This window comes from Anser anser, assembly GCF_964211835.1.
Source record: "Anser anser genome assembly, chromosome: 2".
NCBI lineage: Eukaryota > Metazoa > Chordata > Aves > Anseriformes > Anatidae > Anser > Anser anser.
Window position 1 is genome coordinate 162,550,599 of NC_139721.1, and position 17,782 is coordinate 162,568,380.

Here is a 17,782-nt window from a genome sequence, read left to right on the forward strand (position 1 = left end):
GGGCTCCAGGAATGGGGGGGGAGTTCTGGCACCAGGCTGGTCTGGGACTGGGAGGGGGGTCCCTGGGCTGTGTGTGGGGGTCTGGTAACTGGGGGGGAACTGGGACTGGGGGGGGACTGAGACTGGGGGAGCTGGGTTGGGGGGCCCAGGGCAGGGAGGCTCCAGGACGGGAGCAGCTGGGGACGAGGGCGCTGGAGCCGGGGGGCCGTGGGAAGGGGGGGACGGGGGGCCCGGCCCCGGGGGGGGGGGGGTCCCGTTACCGGGGGGTCTCTGAGGGGAGCCGGGGCCGGGCCGGGCCCGGGGGCGGTGCGGGGCCGTGCGGCGGGCGGGGGCCGCCAGGCGGCGCCGTGGTGCGGCGGCGGCGGCGGCGGCGCGGGGCGGCCATGGCCCGGTGGGGCCCGGCTCAGGTACGGGGGCACCGGGCGGCGGCGGCGGCTCCCTCCAACCCCCCCCCCTCCCCGCACAGCCCCCCCCCGGTCCGTTCCGCAGCCGGGCGGCGGGGACCGGCCCCGGCCGCGCCTCGGTGCCCGCCGCAGCCCGGTGCGGGGGCGGCAGGCCCGGGCCGGGCCCCGGCGGTGCGGGGAGGGGGACGGGAGGGTCCCCACGGTGCTGCCCGGCCCCGGACCCCCCCCCCCGTGCCGTGCCCACCGGGCCCCTCACCCCCGTCCTCTCCCCGCCAACAGGAGCCCGAGTGGGGGCCCGAGCCCTGGCAGCCGCTCCCGCCGCAGCCCCCCGTGCCCGTCCCGGTGCCGGTGCCGATGCCCATCGACGGGGACAAGCAGCCGCCGGTGGCCGAGATCTCGCTGTGGACGGTGGTGGCGGCGGTGCAGGCGGTGGAGCGGAAGGTGGAGTCGCAGGCCCTGCGGCTGCTGAGCCTGGAAGGGCGAGCGGAGACGGCCGAGAAGAAGCTCTCGGAGCTGGAGAAGGCGGTGCTGGACTTCGGGGGGCAGCTGGAGCGCAAGTGGGCCGCGCTGGCCGCCCTCGTGCAGGAGAGCACGCGGCGCCTCGAGCACGTCGAGCGCCAGCTGCGGCACCGCGGCTGCTGGGCACCCCGGCCCGGACTGGGTCCCGGCGGGGACGTGCCCCAGGTAACGGGGACGAGCCCCCAAGGAATAGGAACAAGCCCCGGGGAACGGGGACGAGCCCCTGGGGAATGGGAACAAGCCCCGGGGAACGGGGACGAGCCCCTGGGGAATGGGAACAAGCCCTGGGGAATGGGGACAGGCCCCCGGGGAACGGGGGATGTGCCCCAGGTAACGGGGACAAGCACCGGGGAAGGGGGAACAAGCCCCGGGGAACGGGGACAAGCCCCAGGTAATGGGGGACGTGCCCCAGGTAATGGGGACAAGCCCCAGGGAACGGGGACAAGCCCCCGGGGAATGGGGGACATGCCCCAGGTAACGGGGACAAGCCCCTGGGGAATGGGGAACAAGCCCCAGGGAATGTGGGACAAGTCCCAGGTAACGGGGACAAGCCCCTGGGGAACGGGAACGAGCCCCAGGGAACGGGGACAAGCCCCTGGGGAACGGGGTACGTGCCCCAGGTAACAGGGACAAGCCCCAGGGAATGGGGGACAAGCCCCGGGGAACGGGGACAAGCCCCAGGGAATGGGGGACAAGCCCCAGGTAACGGGAACAAGCCCCGGGGAACAGGGGACAAGCCCTGGGGAATGGGGACAAGCCCCAGGGAACGGGGACAAGCCTCAGGTAATGGGGACAAGCCCCCGGGGAACGGGGGATGTGCCCCAGGTAACGGGGACAAGCCCCAGGGAATGGGGACAAGCCCCCGGGGAACGGGGACAAGCCCCCGGGGAACGGGGACAAGCCCCCGGGGAACGGGGGATGTGCCCCAGGTAACGGGGACAAGCCCCAGGGAATGGGGGACAAGCCCCGGGGAACGGGGACAAGCCCCCGGGGAACGGGGGACGTGCCCCAGGTAATGGGGACAAGCCCTGGGTAACGGGGACAAGCCCTTGGGGAACGGGGGACGTGCCCCAGGTAACGGGGACAAGCCCCGGGGAACGGGGATGAGCCCGAGGTAACGGGGATGTGCCCAAGGCAATGGCGCGGGTGCGGAGCTCTCGTGGGTGCTGGGGCAGGATGGCAGGGACGGGGCTCCTCTGGTGCTCAGCCCCGAGCCCTTCCTGCTCCTCCCCATCCCCGGTGAAAAGGGGGAGCGCAGCACAGGTGCGCCCCGGTGTTTTCAGCCCTGTGGGGCCCCACGGGTTGCCTGCCAGGTGGACGGCTCCTTCCCATGTGTTTTGCTCCGGTGCCACGGGGACTGCCGCAGGCTGCCGGTGTGGATCCAGGGAAGGAGATCGTAGAACCGTAGAATATCCCGAGCTGGAAGGGGCCCATACGGATCATCGAGCCCAACTCCTGGGATGCAAACCTCCCGGCTGTTAGGGGAGAGGCGGCTGAGCAGGGGAAGCATCATTCTGCTGCTTTGCAATTATTCCCTGAGCTCAGGCTGGGACACAGCACCTTCCGCGGGAGCTCTGCACCCGCGCCGTGCCAGCCCACAGCACACAGGGGGGGAGCGGGGCGCCTTGTGGGGGCAGACAAGGCAGGGAGGTGCTGAGGGGGTGCCTCCTGCCGTTTCAGGTCCCCACGGCGGGTGAGGATGACGCCGCCTGTTTGCCGGAGCAGGAGTGGGGCGGCTTGGACAGCCGTCAGCAGGAGCTGTACAGGATGGCGGTGAAGGGGAGCTACGAGGCTGTGGTCTCTCTTGGTAAGCATCAGTCCCCGTGCACGTGTTGTAGGCTTTATCTGTCGTCTTCTAGGCGGCATCTTGCTTCAAGCTGCATATTGACTTCTGTTGTCTGGACGTTTGGAGAGCAGGTAGCGAGCGGCAGTGCCCTGACACCGTTAGGGTTTGGCTGTGGGTGGCGAGTGTGCTGCACGCTCAGCCTCTGGCAGTTCTCAGCACCCAGGAGATGTCACGCCTTGCTGACGCAGAGCCCCGCGGTGCCATCAGTGAGCACGGCCAGGATGGGGCCCTCAGGCAGCCCCGCGGGCAGGAGCCGTGCAGGAGGAGCGGGCACCCGCTGCACCGCGCCTGCTGGGCAGGGAGCAGAGCCCCCCGGGCAGCACGTGGCGCTGTGCCTGCCGTGTCCTGCGTCCTGCTCTCCAGTACAGGTGTGCCCCAGGACATGGCCGTACATGCAGGACGCTGGAGGTATTTGTTGCGGGCAGCCCTAAGTTCTAGCACGAATTATTTTTTGGCTGAAAATAATGAGTTATTATAAAGGACGAGTGCCCGATGCGTACTTCTTGCTGAGGTAACTAAAATCAGCTGTCCAGTTTGGCTGACACCAGCGTGCTCCAACTGTCCTGGGAAAACCAAACCACTGTTCCGGCAGCCCAGGACGCCCCGGCTGTGCAAGAGCAGCCTTTTGCCCAGGGGCTGTGGTGCCAGCGCCCAGCATCAGCCGTTCGCACAGCCGCTTCCTCCCCTAGGGCCCGGGGACGCCAGCTCCAAACCCTCTCTGCTGTTGCCGGCCGAGGACGGGGAGGATTTGGGGACCAGGACCCACGGGCTGCTGGAGAAGGGAGCGGTGTCAGGGCACGTCGGTGGCGGTGAGTTACGGCAGCCACGTAGCGGCGATGGCGTTAACACCGCCACCGCGAGGGCCTGGGGATGGTGAAGGGTTGCATACAGCTTGGCGGGGCGAGGGAATGGAAATTAAGGGCTGAGGAGGAAAAGCAGTGCCAGGGGGGAAAGAAATCCGAAAGGAGCCACGCCAAATGTCTAAGCCCAGAACAGCCCGCATACCAAGAGAGTGGAAAAAGCCTGGGCAGGGCTTAGGGTGAGCGTGGCGCTGCACCTGCTTGCCTGCAGACAAGCTCGGTCCTGCTCCTGGAGGGTAGCTTTGGTCCTTTTCCCCAGATTTACCCAACTAAACTCTGCCATTCCTGACCAAGTTCCTTCCAGGACAGAGGACTCCGCAGCCACGACTTTGCCCTCATGTTTTCCTCTCTTCTGGCTTCTTTACGAATATTGCGTTGTCAGTCCATTGAATGTCCCCCGAGATGACCAGATAACTCCCAGCAGACGCCAGCATCCTTCCACCTCTTGTTCTTCTCCCCCTTTGCTCACAGTAAAACCCTCCTGCTCCCTCTCTAGTGGCACGTTTGCTGGTTCGTCTCACCAACGTGCTGCAGGGGAAGCTCGGCTCCTGCTCCTGCGCTGGGGCTAGAGGCACGGGAGAGCTTTCCTTGGCTGGGAGTGAATAATTGCTGTCCCTCAGCAGGTGAGAAGATCGTGATCAAGACAGAAGAGCAGCAGCCGCAGGAGGAAGGATCAGAAAGCCTGGCCCTGCCGCAGGCACCCTCCATGAGGCTGGAAGAGGAGGTTCCCCTGAGCCAGGAGCTGCCAGTGCCCTGGGAGAGCCACACCAGCTTGGACGAGCAGAAGGGAGCTGGAGAGGGCTTAGGGGAGCTCTGCAAGCATGGGGCCGCCCAGCCGGAATTCAAGCCCGTGGTTGTCCCGGTGGAAGCTCGCCCTGCCCCGGCCTTGCCTTTCCCGGCGGAACACGGGCACGGCGCGGGGACCGACCAGCCGTTCACCCTGCCCCAGGGGATGCCGCTGGGAGAGGACACTGCCGCGGAGGCTGCCTCGGCACAGCCCGGCGCCGAGGAGCACGGCCCGTGTGCCGCCGGGGATGAGCCCCACGCGCTGCCCCTGGGCTGGAAGAGCGCGCGGCTGAAGCGCAACCTCCTGGCGCGGCAGCAGAGCCACGCGCGGAAGAACAACGGCTCCTTCATCTGCACGGCCTGCGGGAAGAGCCTGGCCCACCACGCCGCGCTGCTGCGGCACCAGCGCCTGCACACGGGCGAGCGCCCCTTCCAGTGCCCTGCCTGCGGCAAGAGCTTCAACGAGAAGTCCAACCTCAACAAGCACTACCGCATCCACACCGGGGAGCGGCCCTACTGCTGCCCTGCCTGCGGCAAGGGCTTCATCCAGAAGCACCACCTCCAGAAGCACCAGCGCATCCACGGGGTGCAGCTGCGGGCGGGCTGGGCGGGCCGGCCCGCGCGGGCCAGCGCGGCCGGGGAGCGGCTGTACCGCTGCATCGAGTGCGCCGAGAGCTTCCCCCTGCAAGCGTCGCTGGAGGAGCACCAGCGCCGGCACACCCAGCAGCGACCCTTCCAGTGCAACGGCTGCAGCAAGAGCTTCCGCCACCGGCAGTCTCTGAACCACCACCAGAAGGTCCACGCCACGGCCAGCCCTCCTGCTGCCGGCTTGCCCAACCACGGCCAGGAGCCGGGGGCCGTCCCCTGCAAGCCGTCCACCCAGGACAATCCGTAATGTGAGGGCTGCGGACGGGAAGGGGCAGCGTTTCTGCAGGCAGAGAGGTGCAGCGGCCCGTGAGGGCGGCACGCGGCGGGCAGCTGGCGTCGCAGCACCGCGGGGCTCTCCGCACCCCCCCCCCGTGTCCCCGGGGACGAGGACGGGGCTGGCAGACGCACGCTGTGGGGGCGAGACCGGCCCGAGACCGAGCGGAGGAGGTCCAGCAGCGGGGGCTGCGCCGCTGCCCCGTGGAAGGGGGGCTCGGCCGAAGAGTGGCTGCTGCGTGTTTGGCACCGTGGGACGGGGAGCGGAGCACTCGAACTCAGGGTTACTTAAATCCTACCAGCTTCGAGGTCGGTTGGGGGAGTTCGGTGGCCCGGGGAGTGGCTGTTGTTGCTGGGACAGCCAGGGTCACCGCACGGCTGGGGAGAGATGTGGATAAAAGACTGGGCTGACGCGGTCTCCTGCTGAGCTTTGTGTGTCGGTGAGCGAGGCTGGTAGCATGCCGCCTCCAACAGCCCCTGCCAAGGGAGCTGTGGGTGTGAGGCCACGTGAATCGTAGCTGGATCCTCGGTGGTGGCTTTGCCAGGACGCCTCCTGCAGCCCTGCGCCACGTCCCGCTCCCTGCGTGCCTCCCGCGAGCCGAGGGATGAGCACGCGTCCTCCTGCCGGCAGCAGGGCAGCCCCCGGGCGCCTTCCCCCCAGCAGCAGCAGCTCCGGGTGTAGCAACACCCCGGGGACTTGGTGTGCCCACCCTGCGGTCCCCGTGCCGCAGGGAGAACCGCGGTGCCGTTCCCCGGGGCAGTCCGTCTGCCGCAGGGTGTCCGTCCTTCGTGCAGCTTGCAGCGCGTCCTGCGGTCAGCCACCCCGTGTCCCTGCTGTCACCCCGCACCCATCGTCCCTGCACGGGTGCTGCTGCCCTGCTCGGGTCTCGCCCAGCCTGTCCTGCTCCCAGCCCGGCAGCGTCCCGGGAGAACGCAGGAACTGCCCCAGGGAAATGCGGAGCTCCCATTCACAGCCCCATTCAGCCAGGAGCTGCGGCTCTGGGTGAGCATCAGCACAACAAAGCCTTGTCTGCCCTCCCGCTCTGCCCCTGGGTCGCCCACTGGCAGCCTCTCCTCCTCTTCCCCTGGCCCAGGTTTTGTGATTTCGGCCCGTTCAAAGCAATGCAGCCTGGGGGGGCGCTTATGCCCTGGTGCATTTGGGCAGCTGGTGCCGCTGGCGGTGTCTGCCGCACATTCCTGTCCCAGCACGGGCCGGCAATGTGCGCCTGCAGCCCAGAAACCAGCCGTGCCCTGGGCTGCACCAAAAAGCAGCACGGCCAGCAGGGCGAGGGAGGGGATCGTCCCCCTGTGCTCCGCTCTCGTGAGACCCCACCTGGGCACCGCCTTCGTGGTGGGGCCCCCGGCACCGGGACGCGGAGCTGCTGGAGCGAGCCCAGGGGAGGCCACGAGGATGCTCGGAGGCTGGAGCAGCTCTGCCGTGAGGAGAGGCCGAGGGAGTTGGGGTTGTTCAGCCCGGAGAAGAGGAGGCTGCGGGGAGACCTCACAGCGGCCGTCAGTGCCTGCAGGGGCTGCAGGAGGGCTGGGGAGGGACTCTCGGGCAGGGGGTGATGGTTTTAAGGTAAATGAGGGCGGGTTTGGGTTAGATACGAGGAAGAAATTCTTTACTATGAGGGCGGTGAGGCCTGGCGCAGGCTGCCCCCAGGAGCTGTGGGTGCCCCATCCCTGGCAGTGCCCAAGGCCAGGCTGGATGGGGCTGGGGGCAGCCTGGGCTGGGGGCAGGGGGCCCTGGGCACGGCAGGGGGTGGCCGTGGGGGGCTTTGGGGCCCCTTCCCACCCAACCCATTCTTTTATGCTACGATTCTGTGATTCTTTGCTCCCGCAGCCTCACGCCTCAGGGAGGCGACACCGGGGCTGACGTGTCAGGAGTGGCAGCTCTGCGGGCAGCGGGGACAGCGCGGTGACGGAGCGGTGGCACAGGCTGCCCAGCACGGCGATGGGGTCCCCATCCCCGGGGGATGAGGACACGGACCACGATGAGCAGCACTGGGTGGCCCCCCAGGAGCAGGGATGGGACTGGGGCCTTGGGGCGCGGGGGCAGCACCAGGTGGGACCCCGACGGCCGCGACCACCATCAGGCCGTGCAGCAGCGTCAGGGCACCGATGGCTCAGCCCCAGGCCCCTGCCCTACACAGGGTGTCCCCATGGGGCTGGTGTCCCTGTCAGGAGCAGCACCCCGGGGTGACAGTGACACCCTGGGGACACTCCGGGGATGAAGGAAGGGGCCATGGCGTGTGCTGAGGACACCCCGGGGACATGCTGGGGATAAAGAAGGTGACAGTGACGGCTTGGGGACACCTTGGGGATGAAGGAGGGAGCCGTGGTTTCCTGGGGACACCCCAGGGACAACTTGGGGATGAAGAAGGGGACACTGACACCCTGGGGACACCCCAGGGACACCCTGGGGACACCTTGAAGACGCCCTGGGGATGGAGGAGAGGACAATGACACCCTGGGGACACCCCAGGTAGGAAAGAGGGGACGCTGGCACCCCGGGGACACCCCGGGGACACCCCGGGGACAGCGCCCAGGCCGGGAGGTGGCAGCGGTGACGCTCTGGGCGTGGCCTGTGCCCGGAGCCCCGCCCACTGCCGCAGCCACGCCCACCCGCCAGATGGCCACGCCCCCTCCCCGTGGCCACGCCCAATCCCAATGGCCCCTCCCTGGCTCTGTCCCCACACAAGATGGCCGCCGCCATGGGCGGGGCAGGGCGGCCATGACAGCCGAGGGCGGCCATGACAGCCGAGGGCGGCCATGACAGCCGAGGGCGCCATCAGCGCCGTGGCGGGGCCATCCCCAGCCCCTCAGCACCCTACGGTTGCCCGGATGGCGGCCGGGCTCCCCTCGGCACCCCAGAGCTGCCCTGGTGACATCCGGGCTCCCCCGTGGCTGGCAGCCCTTTGGGAAGGTGCAACCCCAGCCTGGCACAGCCCCTTTCACCCCGTGCCCGCCTTCCTTGTGTCGAGCTGCGAAGCGCTGTGTTTAAAGCAAACGAAACCAGGCGCGCGTACAGACAAATACTTTATTGACTCCACGGCCTGAGAAAGGGAGCTGAGATTTCCTACGAAAAAAAGTTGGTCCCAGTCACAGCTTTAAAGCAAACGCTCGGGGCTGGGCAGGCGGCGGCAGGGGGAGGCTGCTTCCTCCGAGCTGCCCCGGGGCCCGCACTGGCTGACTCGTACCCTGTGGTACTGGGATCAACTGGGCTCACTGGGATGGCAAACTGGGCAGGGGTAACTGGCTACAGCCCGCACGGCAGCAGGGCTTGCTGTCGGACCCATCACCTCACGGCCCTTAAGGCATCAACCACCCTTGTGTCCTCCAGGGCTTCGCAGCGCCCGGTGCCTCCTGCTGGGGGCTGGCGCGGGGCAGGGAGCACGGAACGGGCCCAGAGGAGCCCCTCTGACACCACGCCTGGGCACGGCCACGCTGTCCCTCCAGCCCCGCAGGGAGGTGGCCGGGCACCACCCCGCACCCCGCAGTGTACCCCAGGACACGGCCCAGGCAACGTCACCTCGCTGCCCAAGGCCCGCCACCGACAGCAGCCCCACCTGCAGCCCCTCAGACCGTGCAGGTGGCCAGGAATGCAAAATCTCCTAAGGAAACTGGTTCCCCACACTCCCTGCCCAGAGAGGGGCAGAGACTTAGTGATTTCAAACAATAACATCAAATAAGTCAATGGAAACAAAGCAAAAAAAAAAAAACAGCTCGGGAGTCCTATCAGCCTCTCAGCTTGGCCTGCACCGTGATGCCTCCAGGACTGATTCCCTTCTCTCTGTACACATGCTTCATGCTTCCCAGCGGCGCGCCCAGTGCGCGCAGGGCTGGGGACACGTGCTTCAAGTGATTCCTGGGGCCACCAGAGCCTCGGCTGGCCTGGCCGTCGTCGCCCACCAGGGTGCCTCTCCACAACGCGTTGAGGTAGCTAGCATAACCAGTCTTCCACGAGATTAGTGACAGAGGGAGCGTGCACGGCTTCCAGTCGCAGCGGGGCTGAGCGGGGGGGATGCTCCTGCACGGAGCAGCTGGGATGGCGCCGGGTGCCAGCCAACACGTCCGAGCCCGGGGAAGGGTCCTCGCACAGGCTGCAGCTGCAGCGCAGCAGGAATCCTACCTACCATTTGTAAAGTGACCATCTGCGCAGGCTGGTCTTGGGGCACCAACCCTCCCACGTAGGATTTTGAAGGCCAGCCTTCCCAATGGAAGGACCAGTGCCGGGACCTCACAAACACCTGCAGCATTACGCAAACAGAAGGTGTGGCTTGTTTCTCTCTACTTGTCTTCCAGTGCAACACACAGCTGTTCCCAAGGAGATCCCCTGCGTGGCAGATTTCCTCAGGAGGATGGGGTACCCGACAAGCACGGCCAGGACAATCTGAGATGCCACACACTCTGCCTGGCGTCTTGGTCAAGCACCATCAGTGAACTGAAAAGCTCCTTTGCAACCCACTCTGATCTGTCAGTTTGGTTCCCTCTGTCTGTCCTCTTCACTGTGTTTCCAAATTGTGTTTCCAAAACGAAGCGGTCAGCTTCAGCATCAAATACTGGGTGAGCTCAACAGCTGGTAGCAACTTCTCTTGCTGGGCTGCGTGACCTATCTGCTAACCTAGCAAGGTCAGTATAAAAGTTTCATGCATTAGCCAGCAGACACGAGTTTGAGAAATAGCAAAGCAATATTTATCACTGGAGAGGCTTCTGTAATTTGTTCCACATAATGGTATTCAAGCTTTGATTTATTCTGCAACTCGGGAAAGCTCCAAAAATCCAACTGACGGATGGCCCACAACCCTGATGCCCCACCACGTACAGAATCTGTCTGAACGCTCACCGTTTCTGCCCAGGGACACGAGCAGTTCGGATGCCTCCCGTCGTCATGTCACTTGCCCCAGGCTGCTGTCCTACTTCCTACTCTCCCAACAGGCTCCCACTGTAGCAGCAGCAGTTCTCGAGTTGGGCTTGAGGATCTTTGCGGGTCCTCTTCCAACTCGTGCTGTTTTAAGAGTCTGATAACTGGAAGTTTGAGTTCCGCAGCAGCCACCAGGAGGCGCGTTCAGTGGAGCAGCTTTGGCCGCAGTGGGCACGGAGCTGGCCCTCGGGTGCCCGGCTCAGCGAGCGAGGACGGCTCCTTGCCAGGCACCTCCGGGGCTGCTTTCAGCTGGGGCCTCCTGGCCGCAGTTGAGTGCTAGACTGTCTTGGGCTGCTGGCTTGCCAGGGCTTGCTGCCGTATGTGAATTTGCTCGTGGCGCAAGCGGTGAGTATTGCGGGTGAAGCCCTTGTTGCAGGTGGTGCAGCGAAACGGCCTCTTCTCAGAGTGGGTCTGCAAGTGCCGCTGGAGGGCAGAGGGGCAAGACAGAAACTTGTTGCAAAGATCGCATTTCAGTGGGCGTTTCGTGTAATTCCTAAGCGTCGACTGTGGGGAGAAATGCGCCCTGGACGGGTTCCCTGTGTCCTGCTCCTCCTTGGTCTGGCCCAGCCAGGCCCCCCCAGCATGTGTCCTGTTACCCAGGCTGTGGGCAGTGCTGCCGGGAGCCCTGCACAGCTTCTTCCTCGGCCCTATCCTCAGTTCTGGGTGCGTGTTCCCCCAGACCTTGGCCGCAAAAGCCCTGTCTTGGGTGTGGATGGCCTGGTGCAGGACCAGGTGGCTTTTGTCTGCAAAGCTGATCTCACACACCGTGCATTCGTAGGGCCCCTCTTTGGCGTGGCTCCGCTGGTGGATGATGAGGTTGATTTTCAGACGGAAACGCTTCCCGCACTCGGTGCAGGGGTGCGACCACTCACGCACGTAGCCGCGCCGGCAGTCGCCCATCAGCAGGCTGTTGCTTGAGCACTTGCTTGGCTTCTTCTTGCTCCTGGGCTTCGCCTGCTCTCCTGGGCAGTTCTGGATTGCTGGGTCAGGAGAAGTCGCAGAAACGTTTTGCAACGCGTTGGGCCCCACCTCCTTCACCTCGAGGCTTTCAGGAGGAGAAGCCCCTTCACAGGCCTTCTCGTTTTCCAGTAAAGAGCCTTCCTCTGAAATGAAACAACACAGACATTCCTCACTCACACTCCAGGGACAATTCCATCTTGTGGTTTTAGTCCCAAAGCACCGAGCAGGCTTTCCGCAATAAGGGAGCTCCTGACAAATCCGAGAACGCAGCGTGGAGAGGCGCAGGTGCCACTGCAGGGTCCTGGCCTAGGCAACTCAACAACTCAGCGTGGTCTTGGGGGCAAATCTGTTGCTCTCAAGAATCGGGCTGTGCTCTGCTGCACTGCCACCAGGGCAGGTCGTGCAAAGGGCTCCGCCTCTAAAACCACGACACCAATGATGGCCACAAGAGGTAGCAGGAAAAAAAAAAATCCTTGGAAAGCTGTAATCAGCAGTACTTCCAGGCTCTTCGCTTCTGTCAAGCTTGTAACTGTTGCCAAATGCCAAATGTTCAATGCCGAGCACACTTCCCCTGATTGCTGCTAGCAGGACCCCTGTCTGGACTCATTCTCTCTGCAGAGACGACGGGGCTGAACACCCCACCTGGCACCAGATCCCTCCCTTGCTGGGTGACAAAAGAGGATCTGGAATGTTCCTCTCACCTCCTATTTCAAGCCCATGAGTGAGCTGGGAGCTGCTTCTTGCCCACAGAGCGCCATGCCTGCCATGCACGGGGTAACTCACCAGAGCCGCGCTCGGCCAGGTCCTCTTCCACCTCTGTCTCACGCTTAAGTTCCCTGCTCAACTCCTCTCTCCGCGCACTCAGGGACGTGACATTCATCACCAGGATGGGGAGCTCTGTTGGCAGAGAAGAGGAAAGCAATTTTAAACACCAGCGGACAGCTCACATCTTCTTGCTTTGGCGTGATGCTGACTGGAGACATGCTGGCACTGTGCAGAAGAGCCAGAGCCAGCTGCAGCTCAAGAAGCACACACGGACCAAAAGCAGAGAGAGGTCTGGGAAGAGTCCCCAAGGAGCCACAGGTGGTCACCTCTGCAGAGCAGCCTCATCCATCCTAAACTCTCCCCATCAACGCCATGGGTGGCATTCCCACTGTGCCTTCCGTTCAGGCCCTCGAACCACTCCCATTTTCCCTTGCAGCACTTTGGCAGCACACCCCAGCACTGCTGCCTTTCCCTGGTGATGCTCCTCCAAGCACGGTGGCTTGCCAAGCCCTCCTCCACGGAGGCCGCTGGCAGATCTGAGAGCTGGGACGGGAACGGGCTGTAAAAGCACATCCTCCTGGCACTCAGGTAACGTACCTGTGCCGGCTTCCGAGGGGACTTTCTGTTCTCCCAAGGCCTCTTCCTTCCGGCCCGTCTCTTCTGGTGTTTGGGGGGGCTCCTGACCATCTCGGATGCAGGGCTGTGGGGTCACCTGGCAGCCTCTGGTGCAGAGCTCTTCATCCCTCTCGATCCGGGAGAGGATGTCAGGCTCGGACACAGCGCAGTCTGCTCAGGGACAGGGAAGCAGAGGACAGCACGTTTTGTTAGGAACTGGCTGCACCATTCCTCTGCTGAACCCTCAGACACTTCAGAGTGACGCTTCTCCCTTAGCCCCAGGGCTGGCAGGCAGTAAGGACGGACACGGACACAGAACCCATGCTCTAACAGGCAAAGCCACGCTGCCGCCTTGGTCCTGTGGAAGGATCCACCCGTAAGGACGGCTCTACCTCAAGTACAGAGAAAACCTCCCCAACAGAAGGTGACTTAAAATCTCAGAGGAGAGGGAGAGGCTATGCCTGCGTAACGCCTTTTTCCTCTCTTCCCAGGAGCTCTTGACAAACCAACCCCCAAAGACACACTTGGGGCCTGCGTTGTTTCTGGGTAACATTCCTCAAAGGGCAGAGCCCTCTGACCCCTGCCAGTGCTCGCCCAGCCTTTCACGAAGCTCCTGTAGCCCCCCCAGATCCTAATTCCAGCAGGAAAGAGCTCTCAAACACAGCTCTGCCGTTGGCTCTCTCTGGGTCTGTCTGTACCTTTCCAGTGTCTCCTGTTTTTTGCCTGGCCTCCATACTCCAGCAATCATTTTTCCAGCAATTCCATGCCACGCCCCGAGGTGCTCCTGCCTCCTTCTGCAGCCCCTCGTGCTAGCAGGCTGCTCCTGCCTCCTCCCTCCATTGCAGGTTCCTACTCCCCACCGTGGCTCTATTCTCACCAAAGCACGCAGGAGCGTCTTTGGAAGCACTGGGGCTGATGCATGCCATCAGGTGAAGGACTGCAGAACTGCACAGAAACGGAGCTGGAAGAGATCCTAAGAGATCTGTCCCACCGCTCCCGACTCCATCCCAGCCCCTTCTGGTAGGTTTTGTCTGTTGTCTCCCCACGATTGGTCTGGCCAAGCATAAACGTTCCTCTTGGAAGTAAGATTCAAGGCATTCCGTGGACAGTTAGCCAAAAGAGTCAACAGAACCTCAGAGCAGCTCATTTCTAACAAAGACAGGGATGGGAGATCTGACAAAGCAGGGACAGGAACTGCCACGTCCTCCTGGCACCCATTTAACTTACCCATGTCATCTTCTACGTCTACGTCGTCTCCCAAGGCCTCTTCCACCTGGTCCGTATCTTCTGGTGCCTGCGGGGGTTCCTGGCCATCTCTGACGGATGTCTGCGGGGGCTCCTGGCTGTCCTGGATGCACGTCTGTGGGGTCTCCTGACTCTCCCCGCTACACGTCTCCAGGGACTCCTGACCATCTCTGAGATGTGTTTGTGGGGGCTCCTGACCATCCTGGATGCACGTCTGTGGGGTCTCCTGACTCTCCCCGCTACACGTCTCCAGGGACTCCTGACCATCTCTGAGATGTGTTTGTGGGGGCTCCTGACCATCCTGGATGCACATCTGTGGGGTCTCCTGACTCTCTCCGCTACACGTCTCCAGGGGCTCCTGACCATCTCTGATACACGTCTGCAGGGAATCCTGACCGCCCTGGATGCACGTCTCCGGGGACTCCTGACCGTCTCTGAGATGTGTTTGTGGGGGCTCCTGACCATCTCCGATGCACGTCCGCGGGGGCTCCTGCCCATCCCGGATGTACGTCTGTGGGGTCTCGCGACAGCCTCTGGTGCAGAGCTCTTCATCCCTCTCGATCCGGGACAGGATGTCAGGCTTGGACACAGCATAGTCTGCTCAGGGACAGGGAAGCAGAGGACAGCGCGTTTTGTTAGGAACTGGCTGCACCATTCCTCTGCTGAACCCTCAGACACCTCAAAGCGACCCCTCTTCCTTAGCCCCAGGGCTGGCAGGCAGTAAGGACACCGAGATGCTACCCGCACTGAAACAAGGGAAAATGGTGGTGTCGATTTCTTAGTCCTGCGCTGGGATTCACCCATAAGCACAGCTGTAGCTCAAGCACAGAGAAGACTTAAATAATGGAAAGGAACATAAAATCTCAAAGGAGAGGGAGAGGCTTTGTCTTTGACCTTTTCCTCCAATTTCATCACAAACGTTAGCGGTGATTTGAAGAGTAAATCTTCTGAGCTATTGTTATCAGATTACTTTATTTCGGGTGTAGGGACAGAAGAATTCCTGCTGTGTAAAAATGTCTACATCAGATGGACCACGTGAGGAACAGGTTTGTGCCTTCTACAGAGAATTAGCTAGAAAAGTGAAGCTTCAGCTTCAGTGACTGCACCAACCAGCATGTTACCAGTCGTGCCCACAAAACAGTTTTTGATGGGCAATCTTACAGCCCAAATCATCCAAGAACACGTCAGATGTCCTTAGAACTGAACGTGGTTAAATTGGTTCTTTACCAAGGCACGTGGAAATGTCCCTGTCACTTCAAATCACGGCTAAAGAGACAGAAAACAAGAACTCGTTCGAGATGCAATTATCAAACTCCACCCGGATAACTCCTGAACTGTGCTGGAAGGTCGTGAGGGTTCCCTGACCCTAGAATCCCCTTACACAGTCGTTATGAATAGCATCTCCTCTGCATGTGTGTTATAACAGATAGCGTTTGTATTGTTACTGTTACTATTATTTACTACAGATAGCTCTTACAAGCAGGAAGGAAGGGAAAGGAGTGGGTCTGGCTGCCCAGGAGAGGTTCTGCGAGCTATGGGTGTCCAGCCCCACCGCACCAGACCACTGGTGGGACTGGAAGGAAGCTGCCCAGCCTACACAGAAAAAGAAATTCACCCAGAGGAACACACCCTGCGCCTTACCCAGGGAGATCAGAGTCTCGTAGTTCCCCCTCATCACAGCCTTGTACAGATCCTTCTGCCAGCTGTCCAGCGTCTCCCATTCCTGCTCGTTGAAGTACACGGAAATGTCATCAAACGTGAGCGGTACCTGGAATCACAAGCAGCACGCACTTGGTGACGTCCTCCGCGGCGACGGGGAACCGGGAACCGCGCACGGGCACGGAGCGCTCGCTGCTGGCCTCGGGGTCTCCGGGCAGAGAGCGCAGCGTGCCTGGACGCATCAGGGCTTGCAAGCCCCGGGTTCACAGGTGCTCAGCCGGGCCAGCCCGCTGCTGGGAACGCCGCGGCACTTCCCACGCTCTCCACAGCTGCCGCAGCGGCACTCACTGAACTGCTCCCGGGGGCGGCGTGCAGCTGCGGGCTGCTGCCCCTCCAGGGCTTCGGGGTGGGAATCGCAGTGGAGGGCACGGGGAGACCACCGCAAGGGCAGCACCGTCACACTGCTGCCCGAGGAACTCTGCGGGGCCGCCCGATGCGTTTCCGGGGCTCAGGGCTCGGACCGGCCCAACCCCAGGGCTCCTCACCCAAAGCACGACGGAGCTGGGGCCGGCGCCCCGCGAGGCAGCCCCTGCTTTGCCGCCCGGGGAAGGGGCTCACGGCCCCGGCCGGGCACCGTTACCTTGGGCACCTCTCCCCGCGTGCCGGGGGGCAGGCGCAGGATCCAGAAGTTCCTGTTCTTGAGCAGGTTCTCCACGTTGTCCAGGCGCTGCTGGAGCTGCCCGTAGTCCTGCAGCAGGCTGCCCAGCGCCGCCAGGTTGCTGCCCAGCTCGCCCACCAGGTTCTCGCAGGCCAGCAGCCTCCGCTCCGCCTTCTCCGTCCTGCTCCGCAGCTCCTGCAGCTGCTGGGCCTGCGCCTGCTCCGGCCCCGCCGCCTGCACGCGCCTCAGCCTGCCGGTGCCTGCGCCCCACGACGAGGCCTGGGAGGGGACCGGGGGGGAGTGAGGGGTGGCCGGGGGGGGCCCGCTGGGACCCCGGGTGCTCCCAGGGGGATCCCCCCAGTCCCTGCACCCCCGGTCCCTGCATCCCCGGTCCCCCCACCCCCGGTCCCCGCATCCCCGGTCCTTGCAGCCCCGGGCCCTTCATCCCCGGTCCCCGCACCCCCGGTCCCTTCATCCCCGGTCCCTTCATCCCCGGTCCCTTCATCCCCGGTCCCTGCACCCCCGGTCCCTGCACCCCCGGGCCCCGCACCCCTGGTCCCCGCACCCCCGGGCCCCGCACCCCCGGTCCTTGTAGCCCCGGGCCCTTCATCCCCCATCCCCGCACCCCCGGTCCTTGTACCCCCAAGCCCCGCACCCCCGGGCCCACCCTCCCTTGAGGCCCCCCCGCCCCCCGGGGCCCCGAGGCGGCCGCAGCCCCCCCGGCCCCTCTCAGCCCCGCAGCCCCGGGAGCGGCTCCGGCCCTGCCCAGAGCTCCCGGGCCCGGCCCGGCCCGGCCCTCACCTGAGCGGGGCCCCGGCGGGACATGGCCGCCGCCACCGGCACCGCGCGCTCCGCACCCGCCGCCACCGCCGGGCCTGCAGGGGGCGCTGCGGGAGGGGCGGGGCGAGGTGCACCGCGCAGGGGGCGGGGCTTGATGGGGGCGGGGCTTGCTGCCAGGGGGCGGGGCTTGCTGCCGGGGGGCGGGGCTTGCTGCCGGGGGGCGGGGCTTGCTGCCGGGGGGCGGGGCTTGCTGCCGGGGGGCGGGGCTTGCTGAGCTGGGGCCGCGGGTTGATTCCGTGGGGGCGGGGCTTGCTGCAGGGGGAGGCGTGGCCTGGCGCTGAAGGGGGCGTGGCGTGTTGGAGACGGGGGCGTGGCCTGGCGCTGAAGGGGGCGTGGCGTGGCCCCGAGGGGGCGTGGCGCGGCCGGCTGGGGGCGTGGCCGGGCCGTGGCGGGACCTCGTGGCGGGAGTGCGGGGCCCCGCTGCCGCCGCCCGGTGCCGGCCCCGGCTCCCCGCGCCGCGCCGGGTCCCGCCGTGCCCCGACCCGCCCCAGAGCCCCGGCATCGGCCCGGCCCGGCCCGGCCCGGCCCCCTCGCTGCTGCTGCTGCTCCCCGAGGCGGCGGCGGCGGCTCGGGTGAGCCCCGCACCGGTACCGGGGGGAACCGGGGAGAGGAACCGCCCCGTCCCGTCCCGTCCCGTCCCGTCCCGTCCCGTCCGGTCCCGCGCCAAGCGGAGCCGTGCCCGGGTGGGACCGGCGGGACGGCCCCCGGGCACCGGGCACCGGGACCGGCTGCGGCGGGGAGGCTGCGGCGGCCGGTCCGCTCCGTCGGGTCCGCGCCGTG

The 17,782-nt window shown here is 64.8% G+C and overlaps 2 protein-coding genes across 5 annotated transcripts; one reads left to right on the forward strand and one right to left on the reverse strand.

Annotated features, from left to right (window-relative positions):
* The first annotated feature begins 344 nt into the window (after window positions 1-344).
* LOC310893818 (zinc finger protein 212-like) lies at window positions 345-5,747 on the forward strand. Of its 4 annotated transcripts, none has more exons than XM_083823243.1 (5): window positions 345-407; window positions 684-1,088; window positions 2,604-2,730; window positions 3,459-3,578; window positions 4,250-5,747. In XM_083823243.1, the coding sequence occupies exons 1-5, from the start codon at window positions 384-386 to the stop codon at window positions 5,308-5,310; spliced, it is 1,737 nt and encodes a 578-aa protein (XP_083679369.1). In that variant the 5' UTR covers window positions 345-383; the 3' UTR covers window positions 5,311-5,747. The 4 variants fall into 4 exon arrangements, with proteins under 4 accessions (XP_083679369.1, XP_083679370.1, XP_083679371.1 ...); XM_083823244.1 differs by having other exon boundaries at window positions 4,253-5,747; XM_083823245.1 differs by lacking the exon at window positions 3,459-3,578.
* A 2,615-nt stretch (window positions 5,748-8,362) lies between these two features.
* Window positions 8,363-17,087, reverse strand: LOC310893817 (uncharacterized protein). The gene is made up of 7 exons (XM_083823242.1): window positions 16,964-17,087; window positions 16,145-16,441; window positions 15,487-15,613; window positions 13,828-14,442; window positions 12,583-12,771; window positions 12,004-12,117; window positions 8,363-11,363 (listed from the first exon to the last, which is right to left on the reverse strand). Exons 1-7 carry the CDS (start codon window positions 16,985-16,987, stop codon window positions 10,537-10,539), a joined length of 2,193 nt encoding a protein of 730 aa, XP_083679368.1. The 5' UTR covers window positions 16,988-17,087; the 3' UTR covers window positions 8,363-10,536.
* Between the last annotated feature and the right edge of the window lie 695 nt (window positions 17,088-17,782).

Excerpts from the sequence above, each read along its gene's own strand:
- LOC310893818 (XM_083823243.1), top strand. The coding sequence starts at position 384 with ATGGCCCGGTGGGGCCCGGCTCAG. Across the intron at positions 408-683 it reads CCCGGTGGGGCCCGGCTCAG|GAGCCCGAGTGGGGGCCCGA; the intron begins GTACGGGGGCAC and ends CCCCGCCAACAG. Across the intron at positions 1,089-2,603 it reads CCGGCGGGGACGTGCCCCAG|GTCCCCACGGCGGGTGAGGA; the intron begins GTAACGGGGACG and ends CTGCCGTTTCAG.
- LOC310893817 (XM_083823242.1), bottom strand. The coding sequence starts at position 16,987 with ATGTCCCGCCGGGGCCCCGCTCAG. Across the intron at positions 14,443-15,486 it reads CGAGACTCTGATCTCCCTGG|ACTATGCTGTGTCCAAGCCT; the intron begins GTAAGGCGCAGG and ends GTCCCTGAGCAG. Across the intron at positions 12,772-13,827 it reads AGACGTAGAAGATGACATGG|ACTGCGCTGTGTCCGAGCCT; the intron begins GTAAGTTAAATG and ends GTCCCTGAGCAG.